The sequence below is a fragment of the Sesamum indicum genome, linkage group LG4, assembly GCF_000512975.1.
Source record: "Sesamum indicum cultivar Zhongzhi No. 13 linkage group LG4, S_indicum_v1.0, whole genome shotgun sequence".
Classification (NCBI taxonomy): Eukaryota; Viridiplantae; Streptophyta; class Magnoliopsida; order Lamiales; family Pedaliaceae; genus Sesamum; species Sesamum indicum.
In genome coordinates this window covers 7,717,973-7,744,838 of record NC_026148.1, presented here as the reverse complement: position 1 = coordinate 7,744,838, position 26,866 = coordinate 7,717,973, and the positions used below count along the sequence as shown (strand labels likewise).

At 36.6% G+C, this 26,866-nt stretch overlaps 3 protein-coding genes across 3 annotated transcripts; 1 reads left to right on the top strand and 2 right to left on the bottom strand.

The window, feature by feature from the left end:
- LOC110011896 (uncharacterized mitochondrial protein AtMg00810-like) lies at positions 2,668-3,927 on the top strand. Its single transcript, XM_020693484.1, has one exon. The coding sequence runs from the start codon at positions 2,668-2,670 to the stop codon at positions 3,925-3,927; it is 1,260 nt and encodes a 419-aa protein (XP_020549143.1).
- On the bottom strand, positions 16,579-22,899 carry LOC105160182 (D-galacturonate reductase-like). The gene is made up of 5 exons (XM_020693483.1): positions 22,838-22,899; positions 22,671-22,761; positions 19,869-20,122; positions 19,507-19,750; positions 16,579-17,130 (listed from the first exon to the last, which is right to left on the bottom strand). Exons 1-5 carry the CDS (start codon positions 22,897-22,899, stop codon positions 16,738-16,740), a joined length of 1,044 nt encoding a protein of 347 aa, XP_020549142.1. The 3' UTR covers positions 16,579-16,737.
- Positions 23,102-25,541, bottom strand: LOC105160170 (D-galacturonate reductase-like). The gene is made up of 3 exons (XM_011077439.2): positions 25,194-25,541; positions 24,831-25,074; positions 23,102-23,829 (listed from the first exon to the last, which is right to left on the bottom strand). The coding sequence occupies exons 1-3, from the start codon at positions 25,511-25,513 to the stop codon at positions 23,437-23,439; spliced, it is 957 nt and encodes a 318-aa protein (XP_011075741.2). The 5' UTR covers positions 25,514-25,541; the 3' UTR covers positions 23,102-23,436.

Here is a 26,866-nt window from a genome sequence, read left to right as displayed (position 1 = left end):
CACGAAGTCCTCGAGAAACCTCTGGGTCGACCTTGAACAGCGATATCGGGAGTGCAATGGACCGCAGTTATATCAGATTCAGAGAGAAATTTGTTCTATGTCATAGGGTAATCTTCCTATGTCATCATACTTTACAAACATGAAGAGATTGTGGAACGAGCTGGTAGAACTGAAACCAATACCCCAATGCACGTGCAATGGATGCACCTGTGGAGCGTGCAAAGCAGTGGAAGATTCAACTGCTTTCACATAGCTGATGCAATTTTTAATGGGGCTCAACGAAGTGTTCAAGAATATACGACATCAAGTACTGGTTATGGAGCCGGTACGCTCCATTAACAAGGCATACTCCATCATACATAGTGTGGAGAAGCAGAAGAGAGTTCAGATGGAGATCGCGGAGGCTGAAAACACAGCCCTGCATGTAAGAGGTGAAACAAGGCCACAGAGAAGTGGAATGCGATCTGAAAGGAGGAAAATTGGAGCAGACAAGTGATCTCTGTATTGTACGTATTGTCAGCAGACTGGGCACAACCAGAGCACTTATTTCAAGCTTCATTGAACACTAGACTGGTATAAGCAGCTCGCGGATAAAGGAAAGTAGGAAGGAGGGAGCATCAGAGGATATGCGGCCCAGGTCATGGCCCAAGTCGTGATAGAGAAAGGCGATTTGGGACAGACAAGCACGAAGGAAGAATTGCTTTAGGAGCTGATCACTCTGATGGGTAATACCGTACAACCGCCAGCGCAAGGCAACTTGGCCCATATTGACGACTTTGCAGGTATAAATCGAGCTCTTACTGTCTCGACAGACACTTCTTTGTTCTCTTGGATTATAGATACGGGGGCAACTAATCATATATATGGACTAACACTCTTGATAATGTCTCACTACCCACGCACCCTAGTCTGTTCACTTACCAGATGGTACCTCTCAGCCGGCACACATACAGGGAGCGTTATGCTCCACAAAGATCTACCTCTTACTGATGCTTTTTTAGTACCATCCTTTAAATTCAATCTCTTGTCTGTTCACAAAGTATGCTCGTCTCTACTTCTTGAAGTCATTTTTCACCCTTCTCATTGCCTCTTTTAGGACCGAAAGACTAAGCGAATTATAGTAGTTGGCAAACAAGTTAGAAATCTATACTGCTTAGATGCGACATCCTTCGATCCGAATGTCATTCGCAGCTTTTCTTACAAACACACTACTTGCTCTGTATTTCACAATAGTGATAGTAGTTTGTGGCACAAAAGATTGGGTCATCCATCACCCATTTTAATCAAACATATCCATATTCTAGAAATAAAACATAGTTCAGATTGTTTTACTCATGATTGCGATGTCTGCCCTTTAGCTAAACAGCAAAACCTGCCCTTTCCTCTTAGCACCACCAGGTCGTCATCCATTTTTTAATTACTGCACATTTACCTATGGGGGCCTTACCACGTGAGTTCGCTCACAGGTTGCCATTACTTCCTCACTCTAGTGGATGATTTTATTAGAGCAACATGTACCTTCCTCAAATATAAATCTTAAACACCCCAAGTCTTGAGTAATTTCTTCATCATGGTATGAACTCAGTTCAAGAAAGGCGTTCAAGTTGTTCGTTCGGGCAACGGGACTGAGTTCGTAAATTCTCAATGTCAATCCCTTTTTCAGTCACATGGCATAGTGCACGAAACTTCGTGTCCTTACACACCTGAACAAAATGAGGTGGTTGAACGTAAACACAAATATGTCCTCACAATAGCACGAGCCCTCCTCTTCCAATCTCATCTGCCCAAACGCTTCTGGGGAGAATCTGTCCTCACAGCGACCTACCTCATAAATAGACTACCTACACCGACCTTCCATTGGAAATCACCGTTTGACATCCTCTATAACAAACTTCCTGATTTTTCCCGGCTGAAGGTGTTCGGGTGTTTATGTTATGTAACCAATATTCGACCCCATAAACATAAATTCGATGAGCGAGCCACCAACTGTGTTCCTTGGATATTGTCTCTCAAAAAAGGCGTACAAGGTCTTTGACATCATTACACAAACACTGTCCAGCTCTACAGATGTGGTTTTTCATGAACATTCTTTTCCTTTCCAAGTCAATCCTCCCGACCTGCCTGGTGTCTCTCTGCCTATCCCTATTCCTGACTTAGACTTTGACACTTTCTCTAGTTTAGGTCGCTCCCAAGATCGTCATTCCTCTTCTCATTTTCCAATTCCAGCGTCCACACCTCCTGTTACTCCTACCCAGCCTCCCAGGTCGTAGAGAATCACCTTTAAACCATCTTGGCTCAATGACTATGTGTGCCGTTGTTACTTATCTCACTCTACCTATCATCCCACATCTTTAGTGCTACACATATGCGTTTTGTTGCCAACTTATCTGTTTTGCAAGAGACAAAGACTTACTCTTAGGCGTGTAAGGATGCGAACTGGGTGGATGCCATGAATCAGGATCTGGCAGCTCTGGATGGTAATGATACTTGGACTCTTATCCCATTACCACCTGGAAAATGACCCATCGGGTCGCGCTGGGTGTATAAGTTCAAGCTCAACCCAGATGGTTCGCTGGATCGGTACAAGGCTCGCCTTTTGGCCAAAGGTTATCGGCAGATGGGGGGGTTGATTATCTTGATTCTTTTTCTGTAGTTGCAAAATCTGTTATGGTCCGGAGTTTCCTATCCTTCGCTGCATCTCGTTCCTGGCCCTTGTTCCAACTGGATATAAATAATGCTTTCCTCCATGGGTTCATAGATGAAGATGTATATATGGAGCCACTGGAGGGTTTACTTGGAGTGCTCCCTTGCTATGTCTATAAGTTGCAGAGGTCGTTATATGGGCTCAAGCAGGCTTCCAGGCAGCGGAACCTTGAACTCACCAGCAAATTTGTAAGTTTTGGCTTTGTTCAGTCCAGCCACGAACATTGCCTCTTCTTCAAGCACATGACCTTGGAGTTCGCTGCGCTTCTCGTCTCTAATGTTGACATTCTACTTACTAGGTCCTCCGAGGTCACCCTTCGATCTGTCAAGGCATATTTTGATAAGCTATTCACCATTAAGGATCTTGGTCATGCTAAATATTTCCTCGGGCTCGAACTAGCTCGCTCCTTGCATGGTATTCATGTGACGCAACATGAATATTTCCAAGACATCTTGGCTGATTCCTCAATTCTTCATGCCAAGCTTACCCCAACTCCTCTACCTTCTGGAATAAAGTTGGTTGCTGATGATGGACCGCTACTCCTTGACTCCGGGCCCTACAGACGGCTTGTAGGTCGCCTCTTGTATCTCAGCTTCACTCGCCCTGATATTTCTTTTGTTGTTCAACAACTCAGTCAATTCCTCCAAGCGCCTCGCACCTCGCATTGGTCTGCTGCACTTCATGTTCTCCGGTATCTTAAAGGTATTCCTTCCACTGGTCTTTTCTTCTCTTGCTCAGAGTCTGGACAGCTCAGTGCCTACTCTGATGCCTCTTGGGCATCCTACCTCGACTCACGCCGTTCCATCACTAATTTTTGCATCTTTCTTGGGTCCTCTTATCTCTTGGAAGACCAAGAAACAAGCAAGGATCTTCAGGTCTTTTGCCAAGCAGAATATCGCAGCATGGCCTCTACCATTAGCAAGCTCCAATGGATCTCTTACCTGCTCCATGACCTCCATATCCCTGTTTCACTCCCGATCCCATTCCGGTGTGACAACAAGGCTGCTCTTCACATCACTGCCTACCTGATTTTCCACGAATGCACCAAACACCTGGAGATCGACTGCCAACTCGTTCAGGATCAATACAAACTTTGTTTCATTGCACCATCACACATTCCTGGATCTGCTCAGGTCGCTGACCTCCTCACTAAATCCCTCACTGCTGCGGACTTTGCTCGTATCCTTCCTAAGCTGGGCCTCTCTTCCTCGGCTCCATCTTGAGGGGGGGCTGTGAACAATATGCAAGTCCTCGAGGTTGCTGCTCTTCAGGTCGCTTACGCCTCGGCCTGTAGGTTGCTAGCTACCTCCTTTCTTGTCTTTTATGAACGGTTTTGCTCTTTTGTCCTCTTCTGTATTATTAATCTGTTTGTTAGGATTTTTCTATTATTCTTAGATATGGTTGGTTAATAGTTTGTTAGCTAGATTCGTTTATCTTGTATTTATATAACTAGCTTCCATATTATTTTCGCTTGATGATGAAGGAAAAATCATTTTCCCCATATTCTTCCAAAATGGTACTCTTGTTATTCCCTTTGAGTTTAAAATCTTTCCAGTTTATCTTGAAGATATCGTAATTTATTTTGAGTCTTTGGAAGACCACTTATAAAATTTGAGAGTTGTGTTTTAGAAACCTAGGAAATATGAGCTATATGCCAAGAAGGAGAAGTGAGAATTCTGTTGTAAGCAAATTGTGTTCCTTGGGCATGTGATCAACCAAGGAAGAACCCGAATCGACAACAAAAACGTAAGATCGGTGATAGATTGGCCGATTCCATCTAACATGATCGAGCTAAGATCATTTTTTTTATTGGCGGTGTAACATCCATAAATTTTTTTACGTTATTATTGAACTAATTGATAATTATTAAGAAAATCTAAATTTAATTATAAATAAATTATATGTTGAAATTTGAATATATTAAAACTTGAAAGGACTAAGTTGAAGTTTTATAAAATATTTGAGGTCAAACTATAAGTTTATAAAATTAGGGAATATAATTGTAATTCTAATAAAAGTTTTTAAAAATTGAAGTCCTGGAATAGGTGAACAAAAAGCCAATGGATTGGTTGTTTTCTATTCGGCAATCTTTATCACAATAATATTGAATTGATAAATATGGTAAGAGTTCATCGAACTATCATTGTGTTTTTTTGTACTTACCATTTATGTTAAATGGTGTTTCAATGTTCTAATAAAATGCCCGCAAACCAAAAGATTAAACATATGGAGTTGAGTTACGAATAGATTTGACAGTTACGAAATCAACTTCTAAGAGTCGGTTTGAAATGTTCCAAGTTGAGGACCTCGAGATGGGGCATCGAGTGTCCTACAAGAGTTGCACTAAGTATTACGGCCGTGTTCTGTCAACAGGAGAAGTAAGTCGTCTGTACAATTTTAGTGAGGTAGTTGGGAAGGTAGTTGACTGATTGAACTAACTTATAGGAATCGTCTTATGGAATCCTTAAGGGCTTGGTCGATATGACTGGTATTCCCAATTCCGATAGTACAAGATTAGTCCTCAAACTTGAGGAATTATGGTAGTCGCGCGCATACAAAGACTGTATCTTGGATCTGGCAAGTGGTGATTATATTGTGGGATATGGTAACCATAAGCCTTGCCAAATGCAGACGGAGTATGTAATGAGGACGGTGGATTCCAAGAAGCAATCTATCCTTTGTCAGTATTTTGACAATAAGATCTCCTATACTCCCTGAGATGGTTTAAACTCTTTAAATATATGGTCATAGCGATTGATTGAGGGAGAAGGGATTTCCTACAAAGATTAGTAGAGTAAACGCATCTCGATTATGAAGTATAGATGCCTAGTTCAGGAGGAGAACCAATGCCCAATTTTTGTACCCTAGACTAAAGTCGGGAGACGATTGACAGTAGGATTTACCTATATGAAACTCGAAGCCTAACTGTTCATGCATGATCTACCTAGTTTCTAATCCCATTGACTGTTGCTAGTTGGCCACCCATGGTAACCGGCTATTTCTAGTTATGGAATAATAAAAAATAATAAAATTATTTTAATTTGATTAATTGTGTTGGTCATTCATGCCCAAATCTAGTGGAAAGAGAACCTAGAGAGTCATACCCTGATCACCGGATTGTGCTGAAATTAATTTAAAATTTAATTCGAAAAGGTGGAGATTATTTAACTGGATGAAATTAATTAGTTGGAGAGAGACTAAACGATTGGTTCATTTATATAAAAGTCCATGGATTGGATTTTTCCAAAAAATTAATTAGTTGGATTAGTTCATTTTGAATTTTAGGCCTTCTAAATTAATTAAATTAATTTAATTAGGCTTGATTAATTTATGAATTGGATTCATAAATTAAAAGAGAGAGTGGGCTTAAATCTTAATTGGATTAAAGGACTTAAAGTGATGGACTTAAAATTGAATTCGAGTTAATTTAGGCCCATTGGACACAGGTTTGATCTATGAGAGTCTAGTCCACTTTAGAGAAGTCCATGACCTGATTTGACCTTGTCTAGGTCAAAATAAGATGTTGGCGGATTTTAGGAGGGCTTTGGACGAAATTTTGGGTTCAAAAAGGCTTAAAATCTTGGTTAGGGTTGAGGTTGTTGAGAGGATGGAGAATTGGGATAAACTAGGTTTTATCTAGAGTGTTGTGACTAAGTCAAAACAGTTTTACACTTTCTTATCTCACACACAACACGCACACACATTTTTTCAACCATTCTCCTCTCTCTCTATCACTTCATACTCTCTCCATCTTAATCTTTTTCGTTTTTTTTAATCAAAGAAGAAACGAGAAAGAAAATTGAAACCGTTAAGTCATAACGTGTTTTTTTATTTTCTCCTTTCCTTTCTTTGTCTTGTTAGCACTGAAAAGGAAAATCTATGGTAATTGGTATGAATGATTTAGAGGGTTTCAATGGTTGAAACCTCATGGAGGAAGATCCGATTGAGAGGGAGTCTTTAGTAGAAATAAGAGATTTTGACAAAAACACGAAGGGTTAATTTGAAAGTTAAGTTCTAGTATTTAACCTTTCATGACGAGCTTTGGAATTGAAAAGGCCACGTTGCTTGCTATTGGTCAGAAACTCGCAGCGGGTACCAACAGCTCACAAATGTAAGGACGTGATCATTTGGCATGCTACAATAATCAAACGCATGTGTCGGATTCTGAAAGTCAAATTTTAGATGAAATCACATAGATCTGAGCGTAGAATTATTTGTAATAAGGTCTTTGCAAACCTTCTTAGAAGGTGATGGAATATTTTCTAAGGCTTCAAGGTCATTCAAATCCACTTACCAAGCTTTGCTTCCTTGAATCTTGATAAGTTGGGCAACTTCTTCTGTGGGGATATTTATAGCAATTCACCAAAGACATGCTAGAGTGACAACGATGTTCATCGAAATGATAATGTCGTCGAGGGCTCTTAAAGTGACCTTCGAAATTACATATTCAAGGTTTCACTAAAGGCCTATCCACTTGTTCACAGTTTCTAAGTACTCAAAGATATCTGATGAGACCTCCGTACTTCCTTGCCAGACAGAATCACTACATGTCTGCTGGGACCACTGCTTGTCACACTTTTAGTCTGGTATGTACTAACTACTGCACATTGTAAATCATATTTCAAATCAAGGGTGCACGTAAAATTGCATAACCAGACCTAAAACTGTAAATATTAGGTCCCCATGTTCAGGCACAACTTTCGCTAACCCCAACTATTTATACTCTTTTCCTAGAAGACGTTGAACTTAATACTAATTTGAGTGTCGAAAAGCAATCGTAAAACTTCCCTCCCGCTTGGCCATAATGTAGTTCTATTTTCCAGGATCTCCAACATCTTTGAGAGATTACCAAAAGCATTCACAGTAGTAAAAATCTAAAACACTCACCCAAAATACATTGCACATCCAACATTGTTTTCTGGAACAAGAACACCAATTAGTCAAAAGAAATTATAAGCAGATGATAACGATCTTATTATTATATTTTCAAACTATTAATATATACATTTCAATTGCACATCCTTTAATTATTTCAAAATCCATTCACATTTAGAATGTTTTAACTCTTTTTATATTTCATTCTTACATTGCTGAATTGATCAAATATTTGATCCGGGTTGTAATCCACGGGACCTCCTTGGTCGGACGATGTCCTCCAAGTGGTTCGAGAACCTACCTCTCCCAGACTAGTGATTGGGTCCTGAGAAAAGAAGCAGATTGTTAGGCTTGTTGGGGTGGCCCCCCAACTAAAGCCCTCCGATGTTTAAGTCAGTGTTTTGTTCTGAGGTCGTGAAACTAGGTCGCTTAGCGAGCTGGAGAGCTAAATTGACCCGAAAGTAAAAAGTGGTGAAGTTAACGTACCATTAATGCACTGGCTGGAGGGGATTTATAGAGAGAAGTCGGGGGTCTGGTTGGTCCAATACGCACGTTCCACGTATCTTGGGTTATCGGGTCGGGTTGCGATCCGACCTGGTTAAAACTGCGCGGATCCTGCTGGTAAACTTGTCATTTTGTGCCCTCTCAGGGGAAAAATTATCCTTTTGTGATAATTTTAGGGTTTACCCACATCATTACTCCTCCACTTCTCTTAGTGTGCAAAGCACGCTAAGGGAAGTCGAAAAGTCTGTCGATCTCAGCCTTTAGATCATCACTGCTACCTTAGCATCCGATTGTTCGTCCTAGCGTGAATCTCCATGCGTTTAACCCCTATAAATATAGAGTTCAACTTCAACCTTGCCAGTTGATACAATCTCGAGTTCTCTAAGTGCGACCTCGCCTCCCCACAAGCGATCTGCTCTGCCTAAGTTTAGCTCAGGTACTTCTTTGCGACCTTCTCTATTTCGATTATGTCTTCTAGTTCTGAGTCGAGTAGTTCTAGTGCTTCAGATAGCTCATCTAGTAGATCATCGCATAGCTTTTCTGCGGCCTCCCATATGCCCTTAGCTCACATAAAACAACCAGGATCACCTTCTAGAGTAATCATGGGCGACCTAAACGTGGCGATCTCAATCATGTCCTTTGAACAATATGAAGATAAACTGATTAGTGAACCATGGCTTAGTATAGAAAGTACTCTGCATATGACTGTTGATACTATTAGGAAGAAATATCATATTCCTCTAGATTTCGAAATCATCCTTCCTTCACCCTCGGATCACATGAATCAACCTCCCCCAGGTGGTTGTCCAATTTTCATTGTACATTTATACGCTGGTCTGCATTTTCCCATTTCGCGATCCGTTGCTCCAAAGCTATCTAGGCTAGAAATATGTCCGATGCAGCTAGCTTCCTATTCTATACGCCACATACTCGTCTTTATCATGATCATGAACCATCTAGGCCTTGCACCTAACTTTGACAACTTTTGGTCACTTTACAAATTCACGACCTCGAAAAGGTCGGGCGACCAGGGATTCTTCTACCTTACTGCCAAACCACACTATGCTTTCATAGCGAACTTAAAATCGAATGTAGGTCCTTGGAAAGATAAGTTCTTTTTCATCCGTCCCCCACATAATCAACCTTGGCCTTTTCCATGTGAATGGCTTACCTCCAAACCCGAGCACAAGATTTGCGGTGCGGGACTAGAGGACGACCTGATTAGCAATCTTACCCAATTTTAGTATAAAGCAAAACCACTATTATTAGAGAATGCCCCGAAGTTAGCTGGCCTCTGTCCGGCATCCATCGAAGTACAGGGTTCTTTAGGTGATTATCTTCTTCCTTATTCAACTGGTACTATCTTCACATTATATATTACTGACTCTCTATCCCTTTGCAGCCACCATTTGATCCTATTGCAAGTACACCATGGTCTCGTGCAGGTCGCTCTCCAAGTCCACACGACACTCCTATTGAGATCGCTAGTGAGAGTAGCGACCCCGTTGCTAAGAACCGGCCGGTTGAAGAATCTCGAGAAGAACCTGAGCCAAGCCGCTTATCAAGAAAAAATAAAAGGGAAAGGAGCTCGATGCAGCATCATCTAAGAGGAAACACGAGTCTACGCGACCTAGCCCAACACCCTCTTGGAAGAAAAGCAACGTTGCTTTAGGGGCAGAAGAAGCTGAGAATCTGAATGTAGTCAGCGAACTGACGATCTGGTGGAAGGAAAAGCAGGTAGAGCTTTAATCGCCTTTCTATAGTCATGCTGTGATGAAGGGTGAGAAACGGACCCCCAATTGGGCTATATCTAACCAGAGTTCAATGCTCAAGACTCATGTTGGCCAAGATTCGTGGGAGTTGTACAAATCAATAATTCTACCTCGCGATCAGGCCCTTCTGACTCCCATGTCGCATGTTCGGGTTAAGCAAAACTTTGCTCATTCACATTCTCCGGTAATATTCTTCACCAAGAGGACGCAAATTGTCCTCCACTTAGTGCTAAATTCTTCTATCTTTTGTTTATGCTTGTAGGTTTCTGCCTTTGGCCATCACCTCTCCCTAAAATGCAACTATTGGCGACATGAAAAGATGGCTACTGATAAGCTACTTGCTGAGAAGGATTCCCAGATAGCGACCTGCGAAAGAGAGAAAGCAAGCTCGAGGTGCAAAAGGCTGAACTTGAAACACAACTACAAGAGCTCTGATCGCAGATAGCGGCTAGTGTTGAATCAGCCAAAGCTGAAGGTTTTTCAACGGGTCGGGTAGCAGGTAGGGAAGAGTATCTCTTTTCAGAGGAGCATCAGCACCAGCTTGAATTAGCTCGCGATCAAGGTCGCGACCAGTACCTGGCATCTGATAATCACAAGAAACTTTTGGCGAGTACTCGAAATTTTTTGAAGTCCCCTTCATTTCAGGTTGTTGTAGAGATCAAGTCATCTGATTATCTGATGCAAGGCTTTGGTCGCTGCACTTTTCAGATCAAAAAGCTGAAAGGGTTTGCAGAAGGCTTTGATACAAATTGGATCGACCCTACCTTAGATGGCAATTTTGCAGCATTTCCTGAAGAACCTCACCTTAAACATGACGACGAATTTGGGGTCTTGGTGGAGGAGATCAAAAAAATGGGCGAAGATGAAGTAGATGAATTGACCTCAGAATCCTTGTAATTTTGATGGCATTGTAATTTTTACAGCATTTATGTAGATCGTTTCGCAGATCAAGATAGTCTTTTTTATATGAAATATATTTCATATAAGAATTTTCTTTGAATAAGAAATTAATAATACTGTCTTGAACTCGATCTACTCCCAGAATAATAATGATGAAGTGCAAGATTAATCAGGGTGCAACCAAGGACAAGAAGCAGCATATTGCTGGAGTTTACAGTGAAGAAGATCAGCTGTAGTGCAGTAGCAGAGAGGAAAGCGTACTGTTGTTGTCGTTCTTTCTTTTATTCACTGAGAGAGTTGTTATTTCTGAAAACACATTTTTAACTATATGTTAGTTAATTAAGGCAGTTTTCTTCTTCCTTCTTTATATATGGATGGGCAGCTACTGTAAAGAACAAGAAATTCCTCTTGCACTCTACTTCTTGAAATATCAATGAGATTACCCTTCCTTCATTTAATTCTTCAATTTCTTTGAGTTTTAACATGGCATCAGAGCCATTAAAACTCTGATGAACATTTCCCCTCATTTCTTTCTTTTCCACGCTTCCTTGATAGTTAACAACACTAACACTCCACCAACTAAGAATCAAGAATGGCAGACAAAACCAATACAGAGCATTAGAAAATTCCTGAAAATTGGAGATTACAAAGCAATGATCATCCAGGTTTGAGCCTGGTTTCATTCCCGTTAAATGAAAATAATTACTTTACATGGGTTAGATCCATCAAAATTGCGTTAGGGGCCAAACAAAATGTTGGCTTCATAGACGGATCTTCCCTAGAACCTACTGAAGATAAGGCTACTATTGAACAATGGAAGAAAAATAACTGTATGTTGGTATCTTGGATTATGAATTCTATGACAAAAGAGATTATAGAAGCTTTTCTTTATGCCATATCTACCAGAGACTTATGGCTGGAACTCGAGGCCAGATTTGGTGATAGCAATGGACCATTGCTCTACCAAATCCAGAGAGAAATCACCTCAATCTCTCAAGGAAATGCATCTGTGGCAGTATACTTCGCAAGGCTGAAAAAAACTATGGGATGAGTTGTTGATTCTTGATCCACTTCCACCATGTACCTGTGGAACTAGCAAGATGATGTCAGAAAGAGCAGCCTCCAGCCAATTAATTCATTTCTTGATGGGGCTTAATGATATCTACAACCATGTCAGAAATCAAGTGCTCCTTATGGATCCTTTGCCCTCTGTTGCAAAGGCATATTCATAGTGCTAAGAGTTGAAAAGCAAAGAGAGATATATTCAAGAACCACTACCTTGGACAGAGAGGGAGTTATGGTTGTGCAAACAGGAGACTCAAGAAAGTTTTTCTTGAATAAAACTGCAACCAAGAGAGGGAACTTCCAAGATAAAAGAATGATGTACTGTGAACATTGCAAGAAGACAGGCCATTTGAAGGAAACATGCTTCGAATTGAAGGGATTCCCTGAGTGGTATAAAACACTTGCAGACCAAAGAAAGACGGCTGTAAATCATCCCAATTCAATGTTGAAATGCAGAAAGAAAACAACTAGCTACAAGCCTCTATCTCAGATTTCATAAAACTGGAAATTAATAAAGCACTGCAAGGCGAAGATGCCAACAACAGAGCTTCAAAATGGAAAATATTGAAGACTATGCAGGTATTGATCTTACTGCAACAGAACCTACACCAAAATGCATCAATACATGGATTATTGATAGTGGGGCATCTGCCCATATGTGCGCTTACATTACAGTTTTGAACATCTAAAACCCTTTAAAGATTAGATACAAATAAAACTTCCAAATGGAACTACACAACAAGTTAGCTTTGTAGGAAATATCAAATTATCTGACAGAATCACTCTTATAGATGTTGTATACGTACCTGCCTTTAATTACAACCTATTGTCAGTCAGCAGACTTTGTAGGGATGAGCATTTTAGTATAACCTTCACTGAACATGACTGTATTGTGCAGGATTCTCACAGTAAGGAAATGATGGCAATAGGTAGAGAAGAAGACAGACTATATGTGCTTAGAAGGGATGGAAATCAAAAAGGGAAAATTAAGTCAGAAATGGCTGCCAGTAATGCAAAAGGGAATGCCTCTAAAGCTGGAGATTACAAGAGTAAGGAGAATTCTGAAAAGATTAGTCACCTTTGGCATCATAGATTAGGACATCCTAGTAAGGATGTCATTAAACAATTACATCTTTGTAACAATGACACATTGAATAATATGCAGTGTGATATTTGCCCTTTATCAAAGCAACACAGACTTCCTTTTTCATTAAGTGAATTGGAATAAAAAACAACATTTGAATTGATCTATGTGGATGTATGGGGTCCTTACAGGGAATTTTTATTGACTCATTGTCATTGCATGCTTACCATTGTGGATGATTTCACCAGAACCACATGGACTTATATGATGATGCATAAATCCCAATCTTGTCAAAAACTGAAAATTTTCTACAGTATGATTGTTACATAATTTAATGGAAAGATTAAACAAGTTAGAACTGACAATGGTACTGAATTTATTAATGAGGAATGCCAAAAATTCTTCCATGAAAAAGGAATAATACATCAAAGGACCTGCCCTTACATCCCACAAAAAAATGGAAAGGTTGAAAGGAAACATCAACATCTTGTTCAAGTTGCTAGGTCCCTTATGTTTCAAGCCCACTTACCTTCAAAACTTTGGACAGAAGCTCTTCTAATAGCCACCTATCTAATAAATAGATTGCCCACTGCAACTCTAAAATGGAAAAGTCCCTATGAGATGTTATATGGAAAGGCTCCTTCTTATGATCACCTAAAGATATTTGGTTGTTTGTGTTTTGCTACAAATGTAATACCTTTCAAAGGAAAATTTGAGCTTAGAGCCTCTAGATGTGTATTTTTGGGATATGGTCATGGAGGAAATGGGTATAAAGTTATGGAACTGGAAACCACGAAAATATTCATAACTAGAGATGTTACCTTCTTTGAACATGTATTTCCTTTCATAAACTCACCTAGAATCAGAAGATGGTTACCCTTTGCCCAAACCTGAAGAGATAGATGAAACTAAAGAGGAAGAAACAGATGAGATTGATGATAATTCTGCCCAAATTATACCTCAATCTGAAACCACTGCACAGATTAGAAAATCCAGCAGGATTAGAAATAAACCAACATGGATGGATGATTTAATTTGCAGTAATGTTCATCTTGATAACAATGTTACACTAACAAGTAAACATGGTAGTTTTGTGGGGAGCTTGTTGTCTTTTCAGGAACCAAGGAACTTCACTGAAGCACAAACAAAAGCTGAATGGAGAGAAGCAATGCAACAAGAGATAAGTGCTCTAGAGAAAAACAGAACCTGGGAAATATCCTCTTTACCACAAGGTAAGAACACTGTCGGTTGCAAATGGATTTATAAAATCAAACTTAAGCCAGATGGCTCTTTAGAAAGGTGCAAAGCAAAGCTTGTAGCAAAAAGCTACAACCAAATTGAAGGTGAAGATTACAGTGACTGCTTTGCACCTGTGGCAAAAGCAGTCACTGTAAGATTGTTTTTAGCTGTTTCTGCAGCAAACGATTGCCCTTTACATCACGTGGATATAAACAATGCCTTTCTACATGGCACTCAAGATGAGGAAATATACATGGATCCCCCTGAAGGTTACAAAATTCCTGCAAAACAACTATGCAAATTAAAGAAATCCTTATATAGTTTAAAACAAACTTCTAGACAATGGAATCATGAGTTTACAAACAAAATCACTAAATATAGTTTCATACAATTTGGACATGATCACTATCTATTTACAAAAAGGGAAGGAAAAGACTTTATTGGATTACTTATATATGTTGATGGCATATTAGTTACAACATCAACATAAAGTTTAATTCATCAAGTTAAGAATTACCTTCATGAACTTTTCACTATAAAAGATCTAGGACCTGCTACTTACTTCTTAGGTCTTGGGATAGCTAGATCTTCAAAGGGATTAATTTTCACTCAAAATAAATATATTATAGATATCATAAAAGATGTTGGCCTTCAAAGAGGCAGAATAGCTTCCACATCTTTACCTGCAGGTTTGAAACTCTCTTCTAGTGAAAGTGAGCTACTGAAGGATCCATCTAACTACAGAAGATTGATAGGAAGGATCTTATACCTTGGGTTTTCAAGACCAGACATATGTTTTGCTGCCCAACAATTAAGTCAGCATGTACAACAACCTAGACAACAACATCTTGATGCACTATGCACTTAGTAAGGTACCTGAAGGACAACACTTCAACTGGTCTATTTTATCCTTCAGATAATGACTTTCAGCTTAAGGCCTTTTGTGATGCGGACTGGGGAACTTGCCCAACAACAAGGAGATCATTATCAGGTTTCTACATTTTCCTAGGGGGAAGTCCTGTATCATGGAAGACCAAGAAACAAACAACAGTGGCACGTTCCTCTACAGAAGCAGAATATAGAAGTATGGCCATCACAACCTGTGAAATTACATGGTTAATATACTTGCTCAATGAATTGGGAGTTACAGTGAAGAGGCCTGTACCATTTTTTTGTGATAACAAAGCTGCAATATATATCACAGCAAACCTAGTGTTTCATGAAAGGACGAAACACTTAGAAATTCATTGTCATGTGGTGAGAGATAAATAAAAAGAAGGGATGATTCAACCTACTTACATAGTGTCAAAACAGCAAGATGCAGATATGTTTACAAAGACTTTGACTGGTTCCAATTTCTTGCACTTGAAGTCCAAGTTAGGTTTGGTCACACTGAACCCACACCTAACTTGTGGGAGGAGTGATGAAGTGCAAGATTAATCAGGGTGCAACCAAGGACAAGAAGCAGCAGATTGCTGGAGTTTACAGAGAAGAAGATCAGTTGTAGTGCAACAGCAGAGAGGAAAAGAGTATTGTAGTTGTCATTCTTTCTTTTATTCACTTATAGAGTTGTTATTTCTGAAAACACGTTTTTAACTATATGTTAGTTAGTTGAGGTAGTTTTCTTCTTCCTTCTTCTTTATATATGGATGAGCAGCTACAGTAAAGAACAAGAAGTTCCTCTTGCACTCTGCTTCTTGAAATATCAATGAGATTTCCCTTCCTTACTTTAATTCTTCTATTTCTTTGAGTTCTAACAAATAAGCTGGAGTCCTCATACAGATTGACATCTTTTTCAAATCGCAAGAAAACTAGATCGCGAAATATTACCTTTCTCATATAAACGCGATCTTTAATAGAGGCATGATTTCCATACTCGCTTCAGTCGCATATGAGGGGTCTTTTCGAGACACCATATCACACATTTTTCAGGTTGCGTCTGTTGTGGTCTTTTTCAGACACTGGATTGCATCTTTCTCAGATTGCATATTGGTGGTCCTTTTCAGACGCCAAATCGCACTTTTTTTAGGTCGCATATTGTTAGTCTTTCTCAGACGCCAGATCGCACCTTTTCTAGGTTGCGTTGGTTGTGGTCTTTTTAAGACACATGGTTTCACCTTTTTTAGGTTGCATATTGTTGGTCTTTTCTTTCAGATGCCAGACCGCACCTTTTCCAAGTTGCGTTTATTGTGGTCTTTTTCAGATATGGTTTCACCTTTTTCAGGTTGCATATTGTCGGTCTTTTTCTGACACCAGATCGCACCTTTTTCAGGTTGCATTTGTTGTGGCCTTTTTCAGACATGGTTTCACCTTTTTCAGGTCGCATTGTTGGGTCTATTTCACACATGGTTTCACCTTAAAAAAGGGGACAATACAACCCCTTTAACTTCTAAAAACAACGAAACGTTACTGTCCGAAGCGGAAACAGTGTTTTTTCAATAATAATAGTATCATTTTCTTTTTTTTTTTTTCGTATAAGAAGATTTTGTACCTATTAGTATTTTCAAAACGACACAACAACAAAAAATTGAGAAATAATCTCAAATTTTTATTCATTTGACGGCTACCACAACAAGTAGAGGAGTCAATTGCAATTAAACCTCGGCATCAAGCTCCAAAACAAGATCATGGGGTCCGAAAATAGATGCCAAAGTTACCCCTTTTCGCTGCAGGAGTTGGTCAATCTTTTCAAGATCGTCGGTACTCAGCGCCCAGTCGAATATTTGAAGATTTTCTCTCATCCTCTGCTTGTTGAAGCTCTTTGTGACAATGCTGACTCCTTGCTCATACGCCCATCGCAGCGCCACCTGCGCAGTTGTCTTTCCCTTGGCCTTGGCAATGTCTGCTAGCACATCACTTTCTACAATTCTGTTGTCTCCCCATTTAGTGTTGTTTGCTCCCAAGGGAGAGTAGGCAGTAACGTGAACGCCTCTTGCCTTGCAGAACTCTCTCAATTGCTTTTGCTGCCAAAGTGGGTTCATCTCCACCTATATAGAACATGGAAAGATTCAAGAATTGTTCTTGTGCTACCGAAAAAGGGCGAATAGCAATTTATACCCCATGTGATATTGAAAATTAGCATATTAATCCATATAAAAAAATATAGCAATTTACCCTCCCTATATTTTTTAAAACGAAGCAAAGTATATTGCTTGATTTTAAAAAAGTATAGGAACGTAAATTATTGTATTTTAAAAATATAGGGAGGTAAATCGCTATTTGTTTTTGCATAAGGAGATAATTTGCTGATTTGCGATATCACATGGGGGTTGCTTGCATTTTTTCCGCCCGAAAAATATACTATCGTGGATATCCTGTGATTTATGTTTAAATTATTTCAAAATCAGTCTCAAATAAACAAGTCTCCCTCCAGAAAATCATTGTAACGTGTAAAGTAACAAAATAAGTTGAATAAAGCTTGACATTTACTAATAGAAAGCCAATACATATGCCATTGTCCCTAAACCATGATTGACCTCGTGTAGATATTAATGCTCATGACTTTAGAATAAAATCTCATTACCCCACAATATGACCTCATTCCATTTGCAAGACCATACAAAAAATTAGAAATCAATCTTTAATCACATTTCATAAACTCTAAAATACTTTTGGAGTATATAATATATTTTCCCCATGTAGGGTGTAACTGAGTCGAGCTCGATCTTTTTTGGCGAGATCGAACTTGAGTTCGATTTTGAGTTGTATGGCTCGAGCTCAATCTAACGAGCTCAATCTGATTTTTTTTTCCTATTATTATTATTAAATTAAATCATAAGAATCACCAAATCTTTACATAAACTTATAAGTAATAAATAGATTGCATAATGTATACTATGTTATAAATATACCAAAATATAGTATGAAATTTTAATTTATTGTTATAAATATAAACTACTAATTAGTTTAGTAGTAATATAATTAGTAAAATATACCAAAAATAATCATACTGAACAATTTAAGATTGTAGAAAACATTCAATTATCTGGAATAATGCAATTGAAATACATAAAAATATTTTATACTTGAGATTAATATATGTTTACAATTTGCAATAAATTTATATGTTTATAAATGTTAATATATATTAGATTGATGTAACTATCATCTTATATTGTTGAACAATATGGGTTAATCGACCCATCAAAATTCAGATCAAACCGTTAGATATATCAAACTTATAGAAAAATACATTTTGTAAAATTTTAGACTTGTTGAATATACGAATGTCGAGATATCGTACTCGAAACATAAGAATAATCATTCAAGATGGTGTATCATTGAATCAGGCCATGTGATTTTAAATCATACCGTTTGATATGATCTAATAGATATATGTAAATTTAATATGAATTCGGTGCTCGAATTTTAAGATATCCTAATTGTTGATTAAATTTTTTTATCTCATTATATATATAATAAAATAATTATAAAAATAATTAAAATTGTTCAACCATCAGTATTATATTATTATCATTATTTTTAGATTAATTTATAAGAATTACTAATTTTTGACATAAATTTATAAGTAATAAAATAAATTACATAATGAATAGGAATTACTTGTCAATTTAAAAAAAGTATAACACAATACAAATATATATTAAAATATAACATCAAGTTTATATGTGTCATATTAAATAATAATTTTAATTATAAAAAATATTAGAATTTACAAAATTGTTGATTAAATTTATTTTTGTATAAAGATTAAATGTATAAATAAAAGTACCATAATTTATTATTATCTAAAATAAATATGATATTGATTAATAATGTAATATATGGTAAATTTTGAGTATAAAATTGATAAAGTATTGAATATGAAATTAAATACATAAATATTTTATAAAAAAAAGAAAAAAAACTCGTGAGCCGGCTTGCGAGCTGATAAACAGAGATAATTGAGCTCGAGCTCAAAATCGAGCCTTCGCGAGCCGGCTCGACTCGTTTGCCACCCCTACCACCATCTCAAACCAAATTCTTGACATAAAAGAAGAATTTCTAAAATTGTCAAAGAAGAAAGGCAACGACTTAAATAATTGTAAAGAATTTCAAAACACTTATTAAATCATTTTAATAGTAAAACGAAAAAACTACAAGCAATCCATGACATTTAATAAGAAAAACACTCCCTACCAAAAACAAAAAATTAACAATTTATTTCTGTATTTTGTATATTACAATAATTTATCCTTGTGTTATTAAAATGAGGTTAAAATGTTAAAAAACAAAATTATTTGCTCATTTACTGTATCATTTTAAATAGTATTAAGCCTAATTTTATTAATCATAAATTCTGAATAAATCTCAAATAAAATAGCCACATTAACACTTGACAGAGTTTGTAGGTAGATACTGACTTGGTTGAGTGCAGGAGGAATTTTGGCGATTGAGAGGACTTCCTCCATCTTTTTGCAAGAGAAATTACTGACTCCAATGCCCTTTGTGAGCCCCAAATTCTTGCACTCTTCCATGCCTTCCCACACACCCTTCACATCCAAAGCCCTTATAATCTCCGCCGCAACTGGAGTTCTACTGATCATCCCTGTCAGCCTCACTGGCATATGTATCAGGTACATATCAACATATTCCAACTGAAGATTTCTGCATTTTCCAAACATCAAATCACAACCCAGATCGACTGAAATCGCATAATTTTGAATTTGAGACAAAATTGAAATAAGCAATAAAAAACCCAACAAACAAAGAGCCAATTAATTACTGGAGGCTCATTCTGCAAGCAGGGACGATCTGTGCTGGGTCAGCAAAGCTTGACCACAACTTTGTAGTGATGAAAAGTTCGTCGCGGGATTGGATGAGTCCGATGCGCAGGGCTTTGGCTATGGCTTCGCCAAGCGGCTTTTCGGAACCATAAGCAAAGGCGGTGTCGAAGTGGCGGTATCCGGCCCTCATCGCCTCCAATATGGCTGCCTTTGCCGTTTCGATGTCGGCAGGTGGATACGACACTTCCCATGCCTGTTGGTATTGCTCCCCCAGCCATTTTCAACGCTGCTGAGCAAATGCCCACGCTAATGTCCATATATATAGAGAGAGAGAAGGGGGGTGAACAACAATTTATCCTACGATATTAAAAATGAGCATATTATTTTTTTATAAAAAAATATAGTAATTTATCTTCTATATTTTTTAAAATAGAACAATTTACCTCCTTATACATGAAGATAAATTGCTTTATTTTAAAAAACATAGGGAAGTAAATTGTTGTATTTTAAAAAATATAAAGAGTTAAATTGCTAGGGGTTCAATTCATACTGATCAAGCCTCCAAAGGGTCCATATGACGAACCCCACAAGTCAGTTCAATTGATTCGACACCTAGCCAATTAACTCATTAAGATCGGATAGACGTCCCATATCTGTCGCCGACGAAATGCGACACTCATCAAATGAATGTGACTATTAGTGCAAGTCTCCATAAGACACTCAATGTCCAATTACGATGTCCTCGACTTGGAATACTTCAAACCTAACCTTTTGGTAGTTTGATTGTCATCCAATGTGCAGTCCAACTGCATGGTTGCCAAATGATTTTTGTGCTTTGTTGTGATGTTTTAGTAAATATAAATATTCAAAATGAGCACAACAACAAAAATGACCAATAGCGGAACACTCATTATATTCATTAAATAATATTACATAATATCGAGCAATTGTCAAAATATTTACATCCAGGCTAATCTAATTGGCTTTCTGGTCATCTAAACTAACAATTTTTATAAATTTTCTATCAATTTCTCGTTACTATATAATTCAATTAAATACCAACACATATAATTATATATTTGGTTAAAGGGTCCGATAAAATTGAGTAAATTAACTATAATAATTGTTAAATCTAGTAATTTAATTAACCAACTATAATATTTTTATACCAAATGTGATATTTAATTTAACACTAATTTAAATAGCCAAACTCATAAACTATTCCAGTTAAATAGTACATCGATCAGTTTAAACTACGTTTAATAAATGGACTAATTAAATAATATAATTATATAAATCAATATAAATTAAAATCTAAAATTCACTTACCTGTTTTCGTCGCTGCGGGTGTGCGTATGTAAAATATGAATGTGTTCATGCGAGTGAGCATATTACCATACATATATATGTATGTTAAAGGGGAAGGATTGATGCGGTGGGTGGTCCATGCTTCGCCTTTCACCCTCTATATTTGTATATATGTTAATTATTATATATGTTTATATCTGTATTATTTAATTTAAACTCTTCCCTAAATACACATTACGTGCTACTTAATTTTTTAATTAATATAATTTATTCCCAAATATTATAATAAACTCCAATTTACTTCATTCAAGTTTTAATATATTTTAATTTTAACCTATAATTTATTATAATAAGATTTGAATTTTTCTTAATAGTTACCAATTAGTCTCTCAATTATGTGTAAAATTCTAAGGACGTCACATGGTGTGCAAGTGCACGAATAGCCCAATTGACATGGGGTATGATCCCATTTAATATTTTATTTACAACTTTTGTTGCCCATTTTACATTCCCGGGCTTGTACCCATTCCATCATAAGGATACTGTGAAAAATAAGTATCCTATTCCAAACGCATTGGACCTTTTGAACAAATTAACGATGGTGTGTACTACACCAAAGATTGACTTAATGTTTCCATGGGCGACAGACCAAAGACCATGTGCATGACGAGATATAATTCTTTTGAGTTGTTGGTGATGCCGTTTGGTTTGACGAATGCACTTGCTACTATTTCTAACTTAATGAATGATGTTCTATATGAATTCTTGAACCGATTTGTAATTGTTTATCTTGATGATATCGTGATTTATTTTGAGTCTTTGGAAGAGCATTTATAATATTTGAGAGTTGGGTTTTAGAAACCTAGGAAATATGAGCTATACGCCAAGAAGAAGAAGTGAGAATTCTCTTGTGAACAAATTATGTTCCTTGGGCATGTAATCAACCAAGAAAGAAATCGAATGGACAAAAAAAACATAAGATCGGTGATAGATTGGCCGATTCCATCTAAGATGATCGAGCTGAGATCAATTTTTGGAATCACGGTGTAACATTCATAAATTTTTTTACATAGTTATCAGAATAATTGATAATTATTAAGAAAATCTAAATTTAATTATAAATAAATTTTATAGGTTGAAATTTGAATATATTAAAACTTGAAAGGACTAGGTTGAAGCTTTATATAATATTTGAGGTCAAACTATAAATTTATAAAATTAGGGAATATAATTGTAATTCTAATAAAAGTTTTAATATAAAGTCTTGGAATAGGTGACCAAAAAGTCAAGTGGATTTCCTTTTTCTATTCGACAATCTTTATCACAATAATATTGAATTGATGAATATGGTAAGAATTCATCAAACTACCATTGTGCTTTTTTGTGCTTACCATTTATGTTAAACGGTGTTTCAATATCCTAATAAAATGCCCACAAACCAAAAAGTTAAACATATGGAGTTGAGTTATGCATAGATTTGGCAGCTATGAAACCAACTTCAAAGATTCGGTTTGAAAATGTGCCAAGTTGAGAACCTTAAGAGTTCTATAAAGACTTGCACTAAGTATTGCAGCCGTGTTTTGTCTACAAGAGAAGTAGGTTGTATGTACAATTTTAATGAGGTAGTTGAGAAGGTAGTTAACTCGCTGAACTGACTCACAGGAACCGTCTTATAGAAGCCTTAAGGGCTTGGACGATGTGACTGGTATTCCCAATTCCCATAGTACGGGATTAGTTCTCAAACTTGAGAAATCATGGCAGTCAGTATTTTTATTAAATATCAAAAAGTATTTATAATTTTTCAAATAATAAGAAAATATTCTTAATAATATAAAATCTCAGGGGAGCTCATTGTAATTTAACCATAATTTTTAATTGACGAGAAGATGCTTGACAGATGAAAAGGGTTAATCAGACTAAAAAGGAAGAGAATGAAAATCTTTTCTTTCAAATTTTCATATAAACATACTCAATTAAAATACAATCCACTGTATAGAATAATAATAGGCGAAAAACTCTGCTTAGAAAAGAGGACAATACAACCCACTTAACTTTTAAAAACAACGAAACATAACTGTCCAATGGGGAAACAGTGGGTTTTTTTTAAATTTTGAGGAATAGTAATATCATTTTCTCTTTTTTTTTAGGAGATTTGTACCTATTAGTATTTTAAAAGCGACACAACAACAAAAAACCGAGAAATAATCTCAATTTTTTATTCATTTGAACGGCTACCACAAGTAGAGGAGTCAACTGCAATTAAACCTCGGCATCAAGCTCCAAAACAAGATCATGGGGTCCGAGAATAGACGCCAAAGTTACCCCTTTTCGCTGCAGGAGTTGGTCAATCTTTTCAAGATCATCGGTACTTAGCGCCCAGTCGAATATTTGAAGATTTTCTCTCATCCTCTGCTTGTTGAAGCTCTTTGTGACAATGCTGACTCCTTGCTCATACGCCCATCGCAGCGCCACCTGCGCAGTTGTCTTCCCCTTGGCCTTGGCAATGTCTGCTAGCACATCACTTTCTACAATTCTGTTGTCTCCCCATTTAGTGTTGTTTGCTCCCAAGGGAGAGTAGGCAGTAACGTGAACGCCTCTTGCCTTGCAGAACTCTCTCAATTGCTTTTGCTGCCAAAGAGGGTTCATCTCCACCTATATACAACATGGAAAGATTCAAGAAGTGTTCTTGTGCTGCCCGAAAAATATACCATTGTGGATATTGTGTGATTTATATTTAAATTATTTCAAAAACAGTCTCAAATAAACAAGTCTCCCTCCAGAAAATCATTGTAATGTGTAAAGTAACATAATAAATTGAATAAAGCTTGACATTTACTAATAGAAAGCCAATACAAATGCCATTGTCCGTAAACCATGATTGACCTCGTGTAGATATTAATGCTCATGACTTCAGAATAAAATCTGGTTACCCCACAATATCACCTCATTCCATTTGCAAGACCATAGAAAAAATTAGAACTCAATCTTTAATCATATTTCATAAACTCTAAAATACTTTTTGAGTAGATAATATATTTCTCCCATCTAGGGATATAAACGAGTCGAGCTCGACCTTTTTTGGCGAGTTCGAGCTTGAGCTCGATTTTGAGTTGCATGGCTCGAGCTCCATTCCTAAATGATCTGTCGAGCTCGAGCTAATTTTTTTTATATTATTATTAGACTTATTAATATATGAACATTGAGATATCGTACTCGTAACATACGATAATCATTTAAGACGTTGTAAAATTGAATCAAATCATGTGATTTTAAATCGTATCGTATGATATAATCTAATTGACACAGTCTTATATACATTTAAATTTGATATGAATCGGGTTTTCAAATTTTAAGATATTTTAGTTGTTGATTAACTTTTCATCCATGATATTGTAAATGAGAAAATTACTCCCTATAAGAAAAAAAGAATTAACAATTTACTTTCTGTATTTTGTAAATTACAACAGTTTATCCTTGTGTTATTCAAATGAGGTTAAATTGCTTCAAGTTAGAAAGTAAAATTATTTGTTCGTTTACAATATCAGGAATGGGTAAATTATATTAAGCCTAATTTTATTAATCATAAATTCTGAATAAATCTCAAATTAAGTAGCAACATTAACAGTTCATAGAGTTTGAAGGTAGAGACTGACTTGGTTGACTGCTGGAGGAATTTTGGCGATTGAGAGGACTTCCTCCATCTTTTTGCAAGAAAAATTACTGACTCCAATGCCCTTTGTGAGCCCCAAATTCTTGCACTCTTCCATGCCTTCCCACACACCCTTCACATCCAAAGCCCTTATAATCTCCGCCGCAACTGGAGTTCTACTGATCATCTCTGTCAGCCTCACTGGCTGATGTATCAGGTACATATCAACATATTCCAACTGAAGATTTCTGCATTTCCCAAACATCAAATCACAACACAGATCGACTGAAATCTCATAATTTTGAATTTGAGACAAAATTGAAATAAACTATGAAAAAACCCAACAAACAAAGAGCCAATTAATTACTGGAGGCTCATTCTGCAAGCAGGGACGATCTGTGCTGGGTCAGCAAAACTTGACCACAACTTGGTAGTGATGAAGAGTTCGTCGCGGGATTGGATGAGTCCGATGCGCAGGGCTTCGGCTATGGCTTCGCCAAGCGGCTTTTCGGAACCATAAGCAAAGGCGGTGTCGAAGTGGCGGTATCCGGCCCTCATCGCCTCCAATATGGCTGCCTTTGCCGTTTCGATGTCGACAGGTGGATACGACATTGTTCCCATGCCGATGACAGGCATCGGCGTCTCGCAACCGCTCAAACTCAATGTTGGTATTGCTACACCTCCCATTTTCAACGCTGCTGAGCAAATGCCCACACTGCTCTCCATATATATACTAAGTTTCTTGGCCACGGTTGTTGGGTCAAACTTCCGGGAGTTGTCAGTTGTGGACTTCCATCACTGCATGTTTGATTTGTTCTTTCATAATATAATATTAGCCTTCCTAAGGTGTGGTTAATATTTAATGTTTGGGGATATTATATCTTAAGAGGTATAATTACAGAAAAAATTTCTATAATTTAAAAAATTATATTTAATATTTTTACTTTTTTTACTTTTTATTTTTATTTAATAGATATATTTTTTCATTAGTTAAAATTTATTAAATTTATTAATATTAATGAAAAATTATATTTTTTGAATTGATTGATTATTTATTTATTATAATTAAATAATTTTTTTCGAAAAAAATGTAAGTAACCTCATGTGATATTGATGAGTAAATTAGCCCCTTATACAAAAAATAGTAATTTACCTTCTCGTATTTTTCAAAATGCAGCAATTTACCCCTCTGTGTTTTTAAAAATGCAACAATTTACCTCCTTAGATAAGTAGATAAATTGTTTTGTTTTAAAAAATATAGGAGGGTAAATTGCTATTTTTTTCTATCATAGAAAATAATTGTTCACATTTACAATATTACAGAAAAATAAATTGCACTAAACTCAATTTTTTTCTAACATAACTACTCTTGTAATGTGTGAAAAATATACTTTCTCACTTATATTAGTGTATGCAAACATATAAGGATAATTTTGTAAGGAAAAATATTATTTGATTTGCAATAAGTCAATTAATGAATTTTTATTGAATTTTGTTACTAATATCAATACATTTAATAATTTTGATTAATAAACAAAATTATTTGTTAATAATAAATAAAGGACATGGTATTAAATGAATTTTTCGAATTACATAAATTTCACATATAATTATATGAAAATCTTAATAAAGAATGATGTAATTATTCCAATTAATAAACAAAATTATTTGTTAATAATAAATAAAGGACATGGTATTAAATGAATTTTTCGAATTACATAAATTTCACATATAATTATATGAAAATCTTAATAAAGATTCATGTAATTATGCCCATTATTTAATGTTTCCAATGATCGGACTTTTCAATTCAGCAGGTTTTCTAGATGCCTCCAACTTTGACTTCTATAACTTTTAAGACTGACTGATTGGAGAAGTGAAATAGGGCTTCTTTCTAATGAAAAATATCCGTTAAGGAAAGGGAAAGTCATTAATGGTGTTGTCTATTCTTAAAGAAAGATTCTCTATTTAATGAAGGAAAAAGTAGTCAGCTATTCCAACCTCCTTTGTTGTTTATATAATTGGGATAATTACACTTTT